Here is a 15,689-nt window from a genome sequence, read left to right on the forward strand (position 1 = left end):
GCGCGGTGCGGGCCACATTGCAAGGCCTGGCTGGCCGGATTTGGCCCACGGGCCTTGTGTTTGACACATGTGCCATAGACCGACGCTCTATCCACTGAGCCAAACCGGTTTTGGCTGGTATGTCTTTATTAGAGAAGTGTTTGTTCAATACATTACCCATTTTAAAAAAATATATTTTATTGATTTTTTTTTTTAGAGATGAAGGGAGAGGGAGAGAATTAGAAACATCAATGAGAAACATCAATCAACTGCTTCCTGTACACGCCCGAAACCAAGGTACATGCCCTTGACTGGAATTGAACCCGGAACCCTTGAGTCTGCAGGCCGACGCTCTATTCACTAAGCCAAACCGGTTAGGGCAGGTTACCCACTTTTAATTAGTTTCTTTTTTTGTTATTGAATTCAAAGTGTTATTCAAATAAACAAAAATGTTCATTATTAAAATTTAATGAAAGCTTATATTTGTAAAAACTAAACTTTTCGTAGTCTAGCATTCAATAGCTATCTAGTTGCCAATGTAAAAAATCAGCATTGTGTCGCCCAGCTTGTGTGTCAGTGGTTGAGCATTGGCCCATGAACCAGGAAGTCATGGTTTGATTCCTGATCAGGGTACATGCCTGAGTTTTGGGCTCAATCCCCAGTCAGGGGTGTGCAGGAGGCAGCTGATCGATGTTTCTCTCACCTTTCCTCTCTCTAAAATCAATTAAAATATATTTTTTAATCTTTATTGTTGAGAGTATTAGATTAAAAAAAATTTTTTTTAAATCAGCATTGTGCCTGCTCCATTTAGACCTATAAATACATCCATTTCAGAGTGATATGCATTGTTTAATGTTTCTCAATCATCTTGTGCAACTGTTGTGAATAACTCACTACTTCATGAGTACCTCTGGGCCACCAGACAGGCAGAGGAACAAGGAATGTCTGGCCGAGACCAGTTTAGCTCAGTGGCTAGAGTGTTGGCCTGTGGACTGAAGGGTCCCAGGTTCGATTCCGGTCAGGGGCATGTACAATACTTTGGTTGCGGGTATATCCCCAGTCAGGGAGTGTGCAGGAGGCAGCTGATCTATGTTTCTCTCTCATCGATGTTTCTAACTCTCTATCCCTATCTCTTCCTCTCTGTAAAAAAATCAAAATATATTTATAAAGAAAAAAAAGAAAAGGAATGTCTGTCTTTTCCTTGTCTAAACACTCAGCTCTCCGCACAGCAGATTCACCTGGTTTCTACCACCAGCCGCTCTTCATGGGGGGCACTGGGTAAAAGAAGGGAAGTGCGGGAGCCTGAGCTATCGATCCTGAGAGCAGATTTCAGGCTCACAGGTTGTGTCCCTCCGGCAAGGAGGGCGCTCCAGAGCCTATTCATTCCCTAATACGGTTGGATTTCTGTGCCAGACAGCTTGAGTGCAGCTCAAAGTCCGGGCTTCCTGGGAACCCAGGTGTGGCGGGCCCTCTCACACCCGGGATTGTGGTGGGGCGAAGGGCCGAGGGCCGAGGGCCAAGCCGGCACACACCTCTGCCCAAGGGAAGCGAGGAGGCAACGGCCCCAGGTGGAGACCGAGGCGTGGCTGGACAGAAGCAGCGGGCCACGCCCGGCGTCCCGGGCCTAGGTCAGCCGGGGTCGCCGAGGTCCCCGGAGGACGCTTAAACCCCGCCGGGCTCGGGCGGGCGCCCTCCATGCGGGGTGGGGCACGGCCCCGGGCAGGCGGGCCCCCAAGGCACCAGGGGTCCGCACTCAGAGGCCTCGGGGCTACTTCCAACCGCTAGGAGCCAGCCGGCCGGGGCGGGGGTGTGACACCACCGACCCAACTTCCGCCCCCAGACCCTCGTCCCCGCCCCGGACCCTCCGCCCCTCCCTTCCGGCTCGTGGCCACGCCCCAGTCGCCATGACTGATCTCGCGATACGTGCGCGGCCTCGCGAGGCCGGGCTGTGGGCGGGGCCGGGCTGTGGGCGGGGCGTGCCCTGAATGGCTCGGCCGGGGGCGGCGCCGTGGGCCGGGCGAGTCGTCCCCGGAGCGCCATGGCCGCGGTGCGTGTCCTGCTGCGCCGGGCCCGCGGCCCGCTGCTCCCCGCTCCCGGCCGCATGGCGCTGCGCCCCTTCGCCTCGGGTGAGTGCGCCGAGCTGAGCCCTGGGGGTCGGTCGGGGCCAGTCGTGTTTGGAGCCGGCTGGGTTCACCTGACCAAGGGGCTGTGCAGGGAGCGCCGCGGGCATGGCAGTGGTCGCCGTTCGGTCCTGCCCGGTCCTTTCCCTTCACCCCTGTATCCAGGTCACGACCCAAGTGTAAGGTGATCAGACGTCCCGCTTTTGGCGGGACAGTCCCGATTTCTAACAATTTGCCCCGCGTCCCGCAGCATTTTAAAAAAGTCCCAATTTTTGGAAAGATTCTTTCCCAAAATCGGGACTGTTTTAAAACGCCGCGGGACGCGGGACAAATTGTTAAGAATCGGGACGTCTGGTCACCTTACCAAGTACCGAGTCGTGTCGGTGTTGCCCCGAGTCCTCCTTGACCCTCCTGCACCCTGGCTGCAATCAGCCACCGTTTCCAGGTCCCCTACAGGCAGCTGGCTGCCGCTGAACACCTTACCTGATATTCCCGTTTCTCCCCAGCAAGCCCACTGTGATCCCTGGGCAGGTACTGTGATCCGTGTTACCGTTCACGAAAGCGGCCTCTCCAACATGCAGACACACACACACACACACACACACACACACACACACGCCTTTGTCTCCTCAGGGTAACCCTCTTCCTCTCCAGGTCATTGCTGACCCCCACGTCTGAGCGGACTGCCCTCCGGGGCACTGGAAAGTCACCCTCGCCTGTGCGTGTCCCTCACTGTTAGGGTCACGGAAGGAGGAACGCACGAGGCCAAACAGGGTGAAGAAGTATGAATGCATTAGGGTCATCTGGATACCCAGATGGGCTGAGCCCCAAATGGCACCAGCACCCGAAGACTGGGAGTCAGAGGTTTTTAAAGGCTGGGCTTTTTCTAGGCAGAGATTCTCTGTGCAGGTCCTGATTCTGGGGGAGTCCAGAGGGGAGAGAGTATGGTCTTAGCAGGTGGAATGTGGTCTGAGCAAATGGAATGTCCACTGTGAAGTGGCCTCAAGGTCAGTTCCCAGGAGAAGGGTGTGGAGTCAATTATTTGATCAGACCTAACATCTTGCCAGCTTGCTGCCGCTAAACCTTACCTATTATTCTCATTTATCCCCGGCAAGCTCACGGGGCAGGTACTGTGATCCCTGTGTTAACCGTTCACAAAAGTGGCCGCTCCAACATGCAGACACATGCGCACACACGCCTTTGTCTCCTCAGTTAACCCTCTTCCTCTCCAGGTCATTGCTGACCCCCACGTCTGAGCGGACAGTTGCAGGTGGTGGAAGTCACCTGTCTGTCCCTGTGTGTGCCCCTCACCGGACGGTCCACTCAGCAAGGCCAGAACTCTGTTCTGTTCACAGTTTAAGCCCCTTCACCTAGTTGGCATTGGTTGAAAACATGAATTCCTCCTTCCCTTGTTTCTGCGGAATCACAAGTCTCTCATGCTGACAGGCCTTCAGAAGGAAGGCTGCTGTTCATTGCTGTTTTGTTGTTGTTGTTGTTGTTGTTAAGGAAAGATTCAAACATCAGTGGAAGCAGAGCGGTGGAAAGGCCAGCATGTGGCGGAGAGCTGCGTGCTGCAGCCTCCAGGGACTAGTCAGGGGTCCCTCAGGTCTGTCCAGGTCACTGTGTCCACTGATGGGGATACAACAACCCCCCCCCCCCCCAGTCTGATGCCTGTATGAATAAAAATATCTCCTTTCTTCGGTCCCAGGGGCTAACTTTGAGTACATCATCTCAGAAAAGAAGGGGAAGAACCAAAACGTGGGGTTGATACGACTGAACCGCCCCAAAGCACTCAACGCGCTCTGCGACGGCCTGATCAAGGAGCTCAACCAGGCGCTGGAGGCCTTCGAGAAGGACCCAGCCGTGGGCGCCATCGTCCTCACGGGCGGGGAGAAGGCCTTTGCAGGTGCGGTGGACAGCGCGGTGGCAGGTCGCCCGGGTGTACGAGGGGGGGTCTGACCGTGATCATGCCCATGGTGTGGTGTTGTAGACAGACTCACACCTCTGAGGTAGGGTCAGAAAAGCTCATACAACTTGGGGTTGACTTACATGTAAAACGGAAATGGGCTGGGGCAGCGGTCGGCAAACTGTGGTTTGCCACTCTGTTGACTAACAAGTTTGCCGACCACTGACCTAGACTCTCGATTCCAATAATTACAGGCTCTTGTTGTTCCTTGCGATGAAGCCCCTATCCCAGTGATCGGCAAACTCATTAGTCAACAGAGGGGCAAACCGCGGCTCCCGAGCCGCATGTGGCTCCTGAGCCACAGTTTGCTGACCCCTGGGCCGGGGAATTGCTTGGATGAGCTGCTCGGTGTGTTTCAGGTGTGCTCTGGCAGCAAAGCACGTCTATTCGGGTCCTCCATAGTCAGGTGTTGTGTGTTGAGGGCTCAGTGACCAATGAATAAGCCCAGCCTTCTCTGAGTCCACCCTGAGTCCCTCCTCTCACCTCTGTGAACATGTATCACAGCCATTTGCCAGGCCCCCCCAGGAGCCCCAGTGCCCGCTCACAGTGGACACTCCGTAGCTGCCTCTTGGGGTCTCTGCACTCTGGTAACTGTGGCCTCACTCCCACCAGCTGGAGCCGACATCAAGGAGATGCAGAACCAGCGATTCCAGGACTGTTACTCCACTGGGTTCTTGAGCCACTGGGACCATCTCTCCCGGGTCAAGAAGCCAGTCATAGCTGCTGTCAATGGTTACGCTGTGAGTGTCCGCCCGAGTCTCCTCTCACTCAGAGTTCCTTACGGAACCGTGCTTAGGAGTGTGAACTACAACCGATTTTATTTTGAAAAGGCCTTAGTTCCCAGGCCAGGAGGCCTTTCCCACTGGATGCCAAAGAGCCAAGGACTATGAGGAGAGGAGGTGTTTCAGAATCTGCTTTTGTGAGCGCCCCCTCTCCCCCTGTGACTCCCTGTAATGCTCCTCCCCTCTCCTACGTTAAAGGCATACGTGTTGGCTTTTGTACAGTGATAGTGACTTTCTGCCCTGCTCTGCACCTGTCAACTAACCTGTTTAATTACTGCTGGAAGCTGTGTGTCCTCTGGTGCACTGAGGTCTCCTGCAGGCGTGTTGGCTGCTCAGAGCTGCTGGGCTGGTTGTAGCCCGAAGAGAAGTGATGGGAGCATTTCACTCTGTGACTATTTAACAAAGCTCCCTTGGGGTAAGCCAGGATCAGCGATTAAGGTGTATCGGAACAGCCATGCCCGTTGGTGCTCACTCCCTGTAGCTGCCTTCGAGCCTCCGCAGAGAGATCTTCGGACCCACAGAGCCGGAAGTGTCTGCTGTTTGGCCATTTACAGGAAGAGCTGGGCAGCCTCAGCCATTTTATAGGAAATTCTTGGGAACGCTTACCTAACTTTGCACCAGCGTACTAATCTTTGCTATCCCCCAGGCTATTTCTTCATCTTCTTTTTTTGCTTTTAGAAAAATGACTTATTTAATTTCTTTTTAAACATATGTTTTTATTGATTTTAGCGAGGGAGAGGGAGAGAGAAACGTCGATCTGCCTCCTACATACCCCTTACTGGGGATTGAGCCCCAAATTCAGGCCTGGGAATCGAACCTGCAACCTTTTGGTGCATGGGACTACGCCCAATCAACCGAGCCATGCTCGCCAGGGCTGTGATTCATTTTACTAGACTATTTAAGTAAGAAAATGGAGTGCTTTTGCGATTGGGTTCCCTGATGACACCTCGTGTTTTGCAGCTCGGCGGCGGCTGTGAACTTGCCATGATGTGTGACATCATTTATGCTGGCGAGAAAGCCCAGTTTGCGCAGCCGGAAATCCTCCTGGGAACCATCCCAGGTAAAGCGGGGTGACGTCTCCGGCATCACCTCTTCAGGTCACTCCCCAGAGTCTGCCCACCTCTGAGGAGCTTGAGGGCTTTTCCAGGAACAGACAGGGCCTGTGGCTTGCACATGAGGAGGGACGTGAGGTGGTCGTGTGAGCACCGGACAGGTGGCTGCCTCTGTCTGCCCATTGCTCCCTCTGTTCCCCGCTCACTAAGTGTAAGTGGTCACAAAGCACTCAGAGTCATGGGACTCTGCTGGCTCCTTGGCTTAGACTGGCCACAGAGCCAGCTGAGACCACGGCCTTCTGCCCCTGCAGGTGCGGGGGGCACGCAGCGGCTGACCCGGGCTGTCGGAAAGTCTCTGGCCATGGAGATGGTGCTCACTGGTGACCGGATCTCAGCCCAGGATGCCAAGCAAGCAGGTACAGGCTGGGGTCACCCCACGAGGAGCGGAGAGGGGAGAGTTGCCTGCGGGTGCCCCAGGGGTCCTGACCACCCAGGGACCGCTGCCCGTATTGACATCCCATCTGTAAAAAGAGGCTGAAGCCTATGCACAGGTTACAGACGGTGTTAAACCACTCCTTTCCCAGAGCTCAATGTAAGCATGGGGATGCTCTGACCTGGCAGCACACCTGTCCCCGCTGCTCGGTGACATGGTCTGTCAGAGTCAGTGACCACACATGCAGCCAGCGTGGGGGCGAGGTGGGACCCTCCCTGTGTTGCTGCAGCCCCTTGCTGATAGCCCCAAAGACCGCTGCTGTCAGAGTGTCGAGACGTAACCAGAGCCGCTTCCTCATGTCCACCTTCCTGTTTTAGGTCTCGTGAGCAAAATTTTCCCTGTGGAGAAGCTGGTGGATGAAGCTATCCAGTGTGCAGAAAAAATCGCCAGCAATTCTAAAATTATAACGGCGATGGCCAAAGAATCCGTGAACGCAGGTAGGGCTGTGGCAGGGGGGAGGAGAGGCCACCGGGACCTGTGCGGCTTCAGCGGTTGGGCTCTGAATTAGGCACCCATCCTGGACAACAGTGGTTGGGATTCTCCGTATTTCCAACTTGGCTCTTTGTGGAGTTTTTTTTTTTTTTTTTTTTTTTTCTAGTTGCTCGCTCACAAATTCTGTTCTGAGCTCCCGTTGGTGCTGAGACCAAGAATATGTCATCCTGGGGGACAGACAGGCACGGGTGCTGGCTGTGCAGGGGGAGGGCCTGATGTCGGCTTCTGAGAAACTCCGTTTCCCTGGGAGCCTGGGTGGAGAGACTGCTCCTCAGTGGTCAGAGGCTGTGCAAATAGCCTGAGGCTTGGCCCAAGGGGTGCAGACTCCCTGGACCCCATGAGAGCCCGGACAGAGGCCACACGCTGCTGTCGCCCTGCACTCTGTTCTCTGATGGAGCTACCTGGCCAGGACCTTTCAGACTTTTAAAACAGTTTCATGGGCTGCCTCAGGTCCTCTGCGTTTGGACAGTTTGCATCCCACCTTTCATGCAGTTTCTCGGCCCTTTTTCTGGGGGAGGCACTGAGCTGGGGGGGTCAGGCCTCCCCAGGCCACGTTCTGCATCAGGTGCAAGTGCATGGGGCTGTGCAGACCGCTTCCTGCCACCTCAGAAAAGCACTCCCAGCTCCAGCGTCTCACTGCGTAACGTCAGGGTCCTCTCTTTCAGCTTTTGAAATGACGTTAACGGAGGGAAATAAGTTGGAGAAGAAAATCTTCTATTCAACTTTCGCTACTGTGAGTAAACAGCATTCAAGTAACGAATCACACGTGTTCCAGCCGTACAAGCGGCTGGGCGTGTCCTGGCAGATTTTACCAGCCGGCCCTGCTCCCCTTTGGTCAGCGCTGCTAGCGTCCATAGCTGGGTCAGGGGCTCCGTCTGTGAGTGGAAGTTCAGAAGGACGGACAGAGCAAGGCCATTTCCTGCCATAACAGGTCTTCCGGGCCCTTAAGTGCAGTCCGCTTACCCATGATTCCCTGTCACTCCAGTCATGGAATGGGGTTTAGAACAATGTTTTCTAGGATTTCTGCCAGTGGCAAAGGAAATTATTCTTCTAATACAGACTTACCTCTTTTATCATCAGAAGGTCATCTATAGGTGTTTTATGAAAGAAAGATAAAAAATGGCTTTGGCTCGTGAGGAAGTGCAGATGTGTGTGTGCAGGCATGTGCACACACAAGGGCATACACACATGTACACACAGGAAAAGAGGCAGATGCAGAGTCTGAATTCCTGCCTCGTGGCACCCAGAGTACTGCTGAATTCAGATGACGATTTGGTGAATGACCCAAATAGCGTGCATCTGAGGTTCTCTGTAGATGAGCGTGTATTTGACACAAAAGTTCGTGGTTCCTGAGTGAACATCCCCTGGGGGTGAGGGGAGGGAGCAGGTAAAAATACCCATTCCCAGGCCAGCCCTACTCGGTCAGGGAATTCCCAGGCTTCCAGGTGGTCCTGTGGCTACAGAGCCCTCCCCATTCCCCGCCTGTGAGTGTGGAGAGCCCTGCGCCTGACCCACTAGGACATGTGACGGCCAGCTCTGCTTTGTCCCCTCTCTCCAGGAGGACCGGAAAGAAGGAATGACTGCATTTGTGGAGAAGAGAAAAGCCACCTTCAAAGACCAGTAAGAGCTGCTGCCTTTGCCTTAAACCTCCACTGAAAGAGGAACGATTATTTTAGAACAAATAAACCCTCTCTTTTCAAGAGGCGTGTCGGTGCGTGCACTTTCTCTGCAAGTGGAGCTGTGAGAATCGGTGTCTGGAGAATCTTCATATTCTGACCTGAGCGTCGTCGTCTTTTTTCCCCCCTGTGTTTTTATTGATTACTGGGAGGAAGGGAGAGGGAGAGAGATAGGAATATAAATGATGGGAGAGAATCATTGACCGGCCGCCTCCTGCACACCCCACGCGGGATCAAGCCTGCAACCCAGGCTTGTGCCCTGACTGGGAATTGAACCGTGACCTCCTGGTTCATAGGTCAATGGTCCACCACTGAGCCACGCCAGCTGGCTAGAATTCTTTGTAATTGTGGTAAAATATGTTCCAGCCATACAAGCTGCTGGGAATTTTTCACCATCTTAAAATGTACATTTCAGTGGCATTGTGTCCGCAGAGTCCTGCAGCCATCACCACCATCCACCTCCAAGCTGTTCCATCCGCCCAAACAGACTGTATCTCCATGAACTCCAGCCCCCTTCTCCCCACCCCCGCCAGCCCCTGGCACCCTCTACACCACTTTCTTCCTGTCTCTGTGAATCCAGTGTAGTGTTTTCAAGGTCCGTCAATGCCATAACATGTAATATTTTCATTGCTGAACAGTATTCCTACTAGCATTCTTTTAAGTGGCCCTGGAATGTGTTATGATATCGGTATGTTGGAATTTACGCTTTCCCAGGTGTTGAGTATTCAGACTGCAGCGTTTCTTGCTGTCGGAATGATCATGGATAACCCTGGTGACTGCTGTGGGCAGGAAACCATGCCCTTGACTGGAGCATGTCTGAGATCGTGACAAGGCACTGCCCGTTGCAGGGCTGCACGTGTGGGAACTCGGGCTGTAGGTCAGCAGGGCCTCTTCTCGGTGCTGGGCTGGCTGAGTCTCCAAGACTGATGTTAGGACTTGCGTCGGGATCCCATTCCCGGGCCTGGATCGGAGCTGCTGTGTGCGTGGTGTAGGAGGTGCCCGAACAGAAACAAATGGCACTGAGTGTGGTGGTGGCTGTCACACTCAGTGCCATTTGCTGGGGGAGACAGCTTACGTACTGGATTCCCTCAGCTGGCCTCATCCTTGGGGCGGGCCAGCCCCATCCCCTGGGTCACTGTAGGGTCTGATACCACAAAGGACACTGGGTATCCGAGTGACCCTATTGGAAACCACCCCTGCCCCACTGGGTGTCTGCCGTTCAATTCTCACATCACAGCCCAGCTCAGAACTCGGGACCCTCCATCTTAAACCAGGCTCTCAAGTGGAAGAGAAGTCCTGGGCCCTGGGAGGGAAACCCAGGTCCTGCCACTGGGGAGGGCTTCACGGGTGAAGGGGGCAGTTACTGCCCTCAAGCCCCAGAATACCCTTAGACCTTCCAGGGTGAGGCACCCTGCTGGCTGCCACATGCCCCCCAGTCCTGCCCCGTGGCTGAGGTCACTTCATGTGGGGGTCATGGCCGTGGGCTGGGCTGGAGCCGAACACCAAGGAGAAACCCACCTGCATTTGAGAAAGAGTTGAAATGATCTGGAAGCTTCAGCTATCCGAACGCCTTAGACCACACGCCCTTGTGTTTTGGTTATATTTATGCAGCCAAGCGGGGCCCTGGTCAAAACAGGAGTTTGACGCCCTGTGCAGACTATTGGCCTTGCAGGCATTAGCTCTTCAGTCTCCACCAGATCTGTTTGGTGTTGTGATCCGAAATCCCGATCAGGCTGCAGAGGGAGCAGTTTGAGGAGGAGGTGGCGGGGTCTAAGTGATCAGCCCTGCTTCCTGGTGTGGGAGCGGAGACATTCTTCGGAGAAGCTCGGGTCCTCACCCTTCGACACGTGCTGATGACAGAAGTAGGTGCAAGGGGAGCGAGCTACTTGGCGCAGGCCGGCCCTGGGGCATCGAGCCCGGGGCAGGCTGTGCTGCACGAAGGCAGATGTGGAAATACTCACTCACTGAAGCTGAATGTGTGACCAGGGCTCTGCTGCGGGACATGCCACCTGGCCTAGATTTGAGTAGACAGGCTGAGTATCCAGCATGGAGCCCTAACCCTGAGAAAACCACCCGGCCAGCATGGCTCAGTGGCTGAATGTCAACCTATGAACCAGGAGGACTGGGCACGGGCCTGGGTTGTGAGTTCAGTCCCCACTGTAGGGCGTGCAGGAAGTAGCCAATCAATGATTCTCTTTCATCATTGATGTCTCTCTCGCCCTCTCCCTTCCCCTCTAAAATCAATAAAAATTAAAAAAAAAAAAAAAATAAGTAAAACCGGGACCGGTTTGGCTCAATGGATAGAGTGTCGGCTCGGGGACTGAAAGGTCCCGGGTTCGATTCCGGTCAAGGGCATATACCTTGGTTGCGGGCATATCCCCAGTAGGGGGTGTGCAAGAGGCAGCTGATGGATGACTCTCATAGATGTTTCTAACTCTCTATCTCTCTCCCTTCCTCTCTGTACAAAAATCAATAAAATATATTTTAAAAAAAAAATAAAAATAAAATAAAATAAATAAGTAAATAATAAAATAAAAAGAACCATTTGTTCCCTGGTTTACTTTTCACATATTTTGGACAGTGGCCTCCACACTTTGATTTTGAGCTGCGGGTCCCCAGAGTTGAGTGGGGCAGGCAACAGTAAGTACTCGGGTACTGCTGGGCAGGTAGGGGGGCAGGTAAGCAGGGCTGCCCTGCAAGGTGAGGGTGGAGGAGCCAGAGCAGGGAGGGCTAAGGCCCACTGGAGCTAAGCAGGAGCCCCTCTGCAGGCTGAGCAATGAGTCTGGTGGTGGGTTCTCATGTGGAGGGTGTGACTAGGCCAGTGCACTCAGGGGCCTGCTGCTGTCTGCCCCACAGCCTGAGTGGGGGGAAGAGGCCACAAGAGAGCAGACACTGGCGGAAGGCCAAGGGCAGAGTCAGCAGGGCACAGGAGCCACCTGCATTGGTCAGCTACTGCTGCATAACAAATGATCCCTAAATTTAGGGGCTTAACCCCAAATCAGGTATTCTTTCTGACAGTCAGAGTGGGTCAGGAATCCAGACAGACCACAGTGGCTCTCAGCGGTGCTCCCAGTACACAGACCCAGGAGTAAGTCCACCACGGGGTCTTCTTACCCCAGGACACCGGGAGGGAAGGGGGTAGGGAGCCCCGGCCAGAAACACACGCGGGTGTCCAGGTTTTGAACTGGCCAGGGATGAGGCCCTTAAAGGTAGGTGCGCCTTCTGGGCTGGGCCTTCTGGGCTGGGCCCCGCCCTCTTCCAGCTCCAGCGGCCCCGCCTCCCCTGCGGGCCCCGCCCACAGCCTCACCCCTTCCTCCGGCAGCATGGTGGTGCTTAGGGGCGTCCCTGCGCTGCTGTCCCCAGAGCTGCTGTACGCCCTGGCGCGGATGGGGCACGGGGACACCATCGGTGAGTGGGCGGGGGGCCGAGCGCTAGGATCGGGAGCCCCATCCTCGAGGCAGAAGTCAGGGGAGGCCCCGGGGCTGGGATGGGGACTCCCTGCAGGGGTCCTGGCCCGTAGGGTTCCCGCGCCCGGAAGAGCCGGGTCTGGAGGTGGAGGCCGCCCTGTCCGTCCTCGGAGCAGGACTCCACCCCCTCCGGAGACTCGGCTGGCCAGCGCCACCGCCCTGGCTTTGGTTGGCCCCAAGCGGTCAAGGTCATGGGGACAAGTGCTCTTGGCCCAGGCAGGGTTAGGTCGGGGCTGGGGCTGGTCGCTCCCGCAGCCGAGTAAAAGGGGTGGGGAGGGGCCTGACGGCCACGGCCCTGGGTGCTGCTCCTGCTCCAGACCCCTCCCCAGATGGCCCTGGAGGGTCACATCCCCGGTCCCTGTGGCTGTTTCTCTTCTCCTGGGCTGTGGGCGGGATTCAGGGTGCAGGCTGCAGTCCAAGCTCCGCCCTCATCCTGCTGACACCTGGACAGTTTCTCCTACACCTGGTCCCTCCCTCTCCGCCCTGGCCCTCGGGGTTCCCTGTTGGGAAGCAGATACGGTGTAACATAACGCCCATGCGGACCCCAGCCTGTCTAACCCGGCTGGCCCTTCAGTTCTTGCAGACATGAACTTCCCCTCCTCCTCCATCTGCAAGTGTGGCCCCGAGGAGATCCGCGCAGATGGTGAGCAGGCCTCCTGCAGGCGGCGCTGGAGGGCGGGCGGTGGTCCTGGCCCCAGCTCCGCCCATTCCCCAGGCACGCGCCAGAGACCCATGTGCCAGGACCCTCAGGGTGCTCCCTGCAGCCCCCAGCCCCCCGAGGTGACCTGGGCCTCCTGCTCCATCTCTGACACCCCTTGGTGACTTCTTGAAAATGGGGAAATGGAGGCCAGGCACCGTGGTGGCTGACTGAGCAGCTTCCCCTAGGTCAGTTAGGTTTTCAGCCTTTACCCTGATGTAAACATCCCAGTGCTGGTGACCTGGCCTCACAGGCTCCAGGTGTCCACAGACTCAGAGACCTCTGACCCTCAGGGTGGGTGGGAGGTGAGGCTGGGAGGGACCTTGAACCAGATTCCAGAGAGGATGGTAGGAGCAGAGTCAGCAGTACTGAGTAAGGAGGCCATGGGTGAGGGCCCCATCCTGACCCATCGCGTGCCTACCACTCCCCTCTCAGGGAGCTGAGCCAGCCTACCCGGGCCTTGGTGAGATCCTGGGCCAGGTGCTCTCCTTCCCCAGGAGGGTGGGACCAGGTGGGCCATGGGAAAAGCTGGAACATAAGGGGCGTTTAAGTAAATCACAGTGCAGCCACCAAAAGTCACACATACACACACACACACACACACACACACACACGGTGCAGTGGAGAACAAGCAATTAGGATTCAGGAAAAAACAGACAGAAAAGTCTAATCGTGTAGAAATGCGGAGGAAAAAGGCAGAAGAAGATGAACTTGGATGGTAGCAGGCTTCCTTTATGTGGTACCAGATTCCTTCTTTCCATAGGCTCCTGTATTCCCCAATTTTGTGTCACTCTATGGGCCTGGGAGCCAAGTGGGACAGGTTTGGGGGCACCTTGGGCAAAAGAGGCCTCGTCCCAGACCCCACTGTCCTTGTCACAGGCTAAAGGTGCTAACCCGCGGCCTCTGGGGTCAAGAAGATGGCGGGGCGCTCCTCCCGGTGGATAGGGTACCGCCACCAACCCTCATGGTGAAGGGGATGGTTAGGGCTGCCCCGGTGCCAGGACAGTGACAGGGGCAGTAGCCAGGGCGAGGAGACACCAGTGTGACCTCCATGAGTGTCACCAGGTGGGCAGCAGTTACCAGTGGCCCCTCTATCCTGGGACCGTGTGGCCAGGCCCAGCCACCAGGTGGTGCTGTGGGCACCTGGGTTGGGAGGGCTGGAGTCAGGCCAGCACTCTGCCCGCAGGCCTGGGCATCCCGCAGCTCCTGGAGGCTGTGCTGAAGCTGCTGCCACTGGACACCTATGTGGAGAGCCCGGTGAGCGCCCCTTTTCCAGACCTCAGAGGGCCCGCTGCCTTTGGGGGGCGGGGGGGGGGGGCATGTGTCCTCAAGGGTTCTAACCTGATCAGAAGAGCCCTGACCATCACCCAACAAGGGGGGCCTGGCGGCACCGGGGACAGACAGAGCCCTCTGTCCCAGGCTGCTGTCATGGAGCTGGTGTCCAGTGACAAGGAGAGGGGCCTGCAGACCCCGGTGTGGGAGAGCTACCAGTCCATCCTCCGGGCGGCCGGCTGCTCGGTGAGCCTGCTGCCCCACCGCCAACGGGGCTGGGCCCCTCTTCACTTCTCGGAGGCCTGGGAGGAAGGCAGGGCAGGCCCAAACTCTGCCCCAGGGCTGTGTGAGCGCCTCTTCACCCGCAGTGGGAGCCTGACCCTGGGCCACCCTCCTGCCCCCAGTTTTCCCGGGATCCTGACCTGTCTGCCTAGGCCCTAGGGGCCCTCACCCACCCCCACCTCTCCTAGAGAAACCAGGGCAAGTAGGGTACCCCAGGCCCCCATCTGTGGTCAGAGGCCTGGTCTGATTTTGTGTGACACCCCCCACGCCCTCCCATCCTGTAAGGGGTCGAGCCTGTCCTCCCGGGACCGCCCACACAGGCAGGTCTTGGGAAGGACCTACCTACCTGAAGAGAGGACACCTGGGGCTCCTGTCCCCAGTGGCGCTCCTACCCCACTCCTGGGGCAGATCGGGGCTCAGGTCCCAGGCAGGCGGCCACCAAGCACAACAGGCATCTCACCCACCACAGCCTGCCCCCCTCCCATCCCCACTCCCAGTGCCTGGTCCGTACAGGTAGGAGGCCGAGCATCCTTGGGACCCTGGCCTGCAGAACCAGAGAAATGAAGCTCAGAGAGACCATGCCTCCTGATGCCCCTGCTGGGCCCATGGGGTTTCTGGGCAGGGTCCCTCAACCACGTTGGTTTGCCTTCCAGAGGCCCCTAGAGAAGATAGAGAGGTTTGAGTTTTATCAGCAAGCCAAGAAGGCTTTTGCCGTTGTAGCAACTGGGTGAGTTCTGGCTGGACCCACGGGTCCTGATGGGTTGGCTGGGTCCAACCGGGTCTGGGCTTAGGGTGAGGCCCTCCCCATCCCCACTCCAGAGCCCCCCCTCCCTCGGCCCACTCCCTTCCCCCACTGAGACAGACGGTCCCCAGGCAGTGGGGTCACTAAGCTGTCTAGTGGTGGTGCCCAGCGGGGTTCTGGGCACCCTGGCTCGGCTCTGGGCTCAGCTCGGCTCCTTACGCAGGGAGACGGCCCTCTACGGCAACCTCATCCTCAAGAAGGGGGTGCTGGCCCCCGAAGGCCTGCTCTAGACGGCAGAGGAATCAGGACCCCAGAGCCGGACAGCACTACCAGCAGGCCCTGCCCTCCTGGCAGCACCCAGACCTCACCCAGCCAGGGCGCGTGGCCTGGCAGGTCCTTGGAGGGCTGCTGACAGCTGGGATCCTCTATCTGAAAACTGATGGAGCCCAGCCGGTGTGGCTCAGTGATTGAACCAAGAGGTCACCGGGTCTATTCCCAGCCAAGGCACATGCCTGGGTTTCGGGCTCGATCCCCAAAGGGGGCGTGCCGAAGGTGGCTGATTGAAGTGTCTCTCTCATCAATGTTTCGATCTCTCTACCTCCCCCTTCCTCTCTTTTTTAAAATCAATAAAGACATATTTTTTAAGAAAAGAAATATGATGAAAAAGTG

At 56.5% G+C, this 15,689-nt stretch overlaps 2 protein-coding genes across 7 annotated transcripts; both read left to right on the forward strand.

The window, feature by feature from the left end:
* Positions 1-1,945: 1,945 nt before the first annotated feature.
* ECHS1 (enoyl-CoA hydratase, short chain 1) lies at positions 1,946-8,584 on the forward strand. The gene is made up of 8 exons (XM_084904607.1): positions 1,946-2,105; positions 3,808-4,005; positions 4,678-4,805; positions 5,808-5,907; positions 6,211-6,315; positions 6,710-6,829; positions 7,550-7,617; positions 8,443-8,584. The coding sequence occupies exons 1-8, from the start codon at positions 2,018-2,020 to the stop codon at positions 8,506-8,508; spliced, it is 873 nt and encodes a 290-aa protein (XP_084760733.1). The 5' UTR covers positions 1,946-2,017; the 3' UTR covers positions 8,509-8,584.
* Positions 8,585-11,850: 3,266 nt separating this feature from the next.
* FUOM (fucose mutarotase) lies at positions 11,851-15,689 on the forward strand. Of its 6 annotated transcripts, XM_084904629.1 has the most exons (6): positions 11,851-11,968; positions 12,602-12,670; positions 13,911-13,981; positions 14,144-14,242; positions 14,932-15,005; positions 15,244-15,663. In XM_084904629.1, the coding sequence occupies exons 1-6, from the start codon at positions 11,884-11,886 to the stop codon at positions 15,308-15,310; spliced, it is 465 nt and encodes a 154-aa protein (XP_084760755.1). In that variant the 5' UTR covers positions 11,851-11,883; the 3' UTR covers positions 15,311-15,663. The 6 variants fall into 6 exon arrangements, with proteins under 6 accessions (XP_084760755.1, XP_084760759.1, XP_084760754.1 ...); XM_084904633.1 differs by lacking the exon at positions 14,144-14,242 and having other exon boundaries at positions 15,244-15,689; XM_084904628.1 differs by lacking the exon at positions 14,932-15,005.

Source organism: Pipistrellus hanaki (assembly GCF_964339955.1).
Source record: "Pipistrellus hanaki genome assembly, chromosome: 14".
NCBI lineage: Eukaryota > Metazoa > Chordata > Mammalia > Chiroptera > Vespertilionidae > Pipistrellus > Pipistrellus hanaki.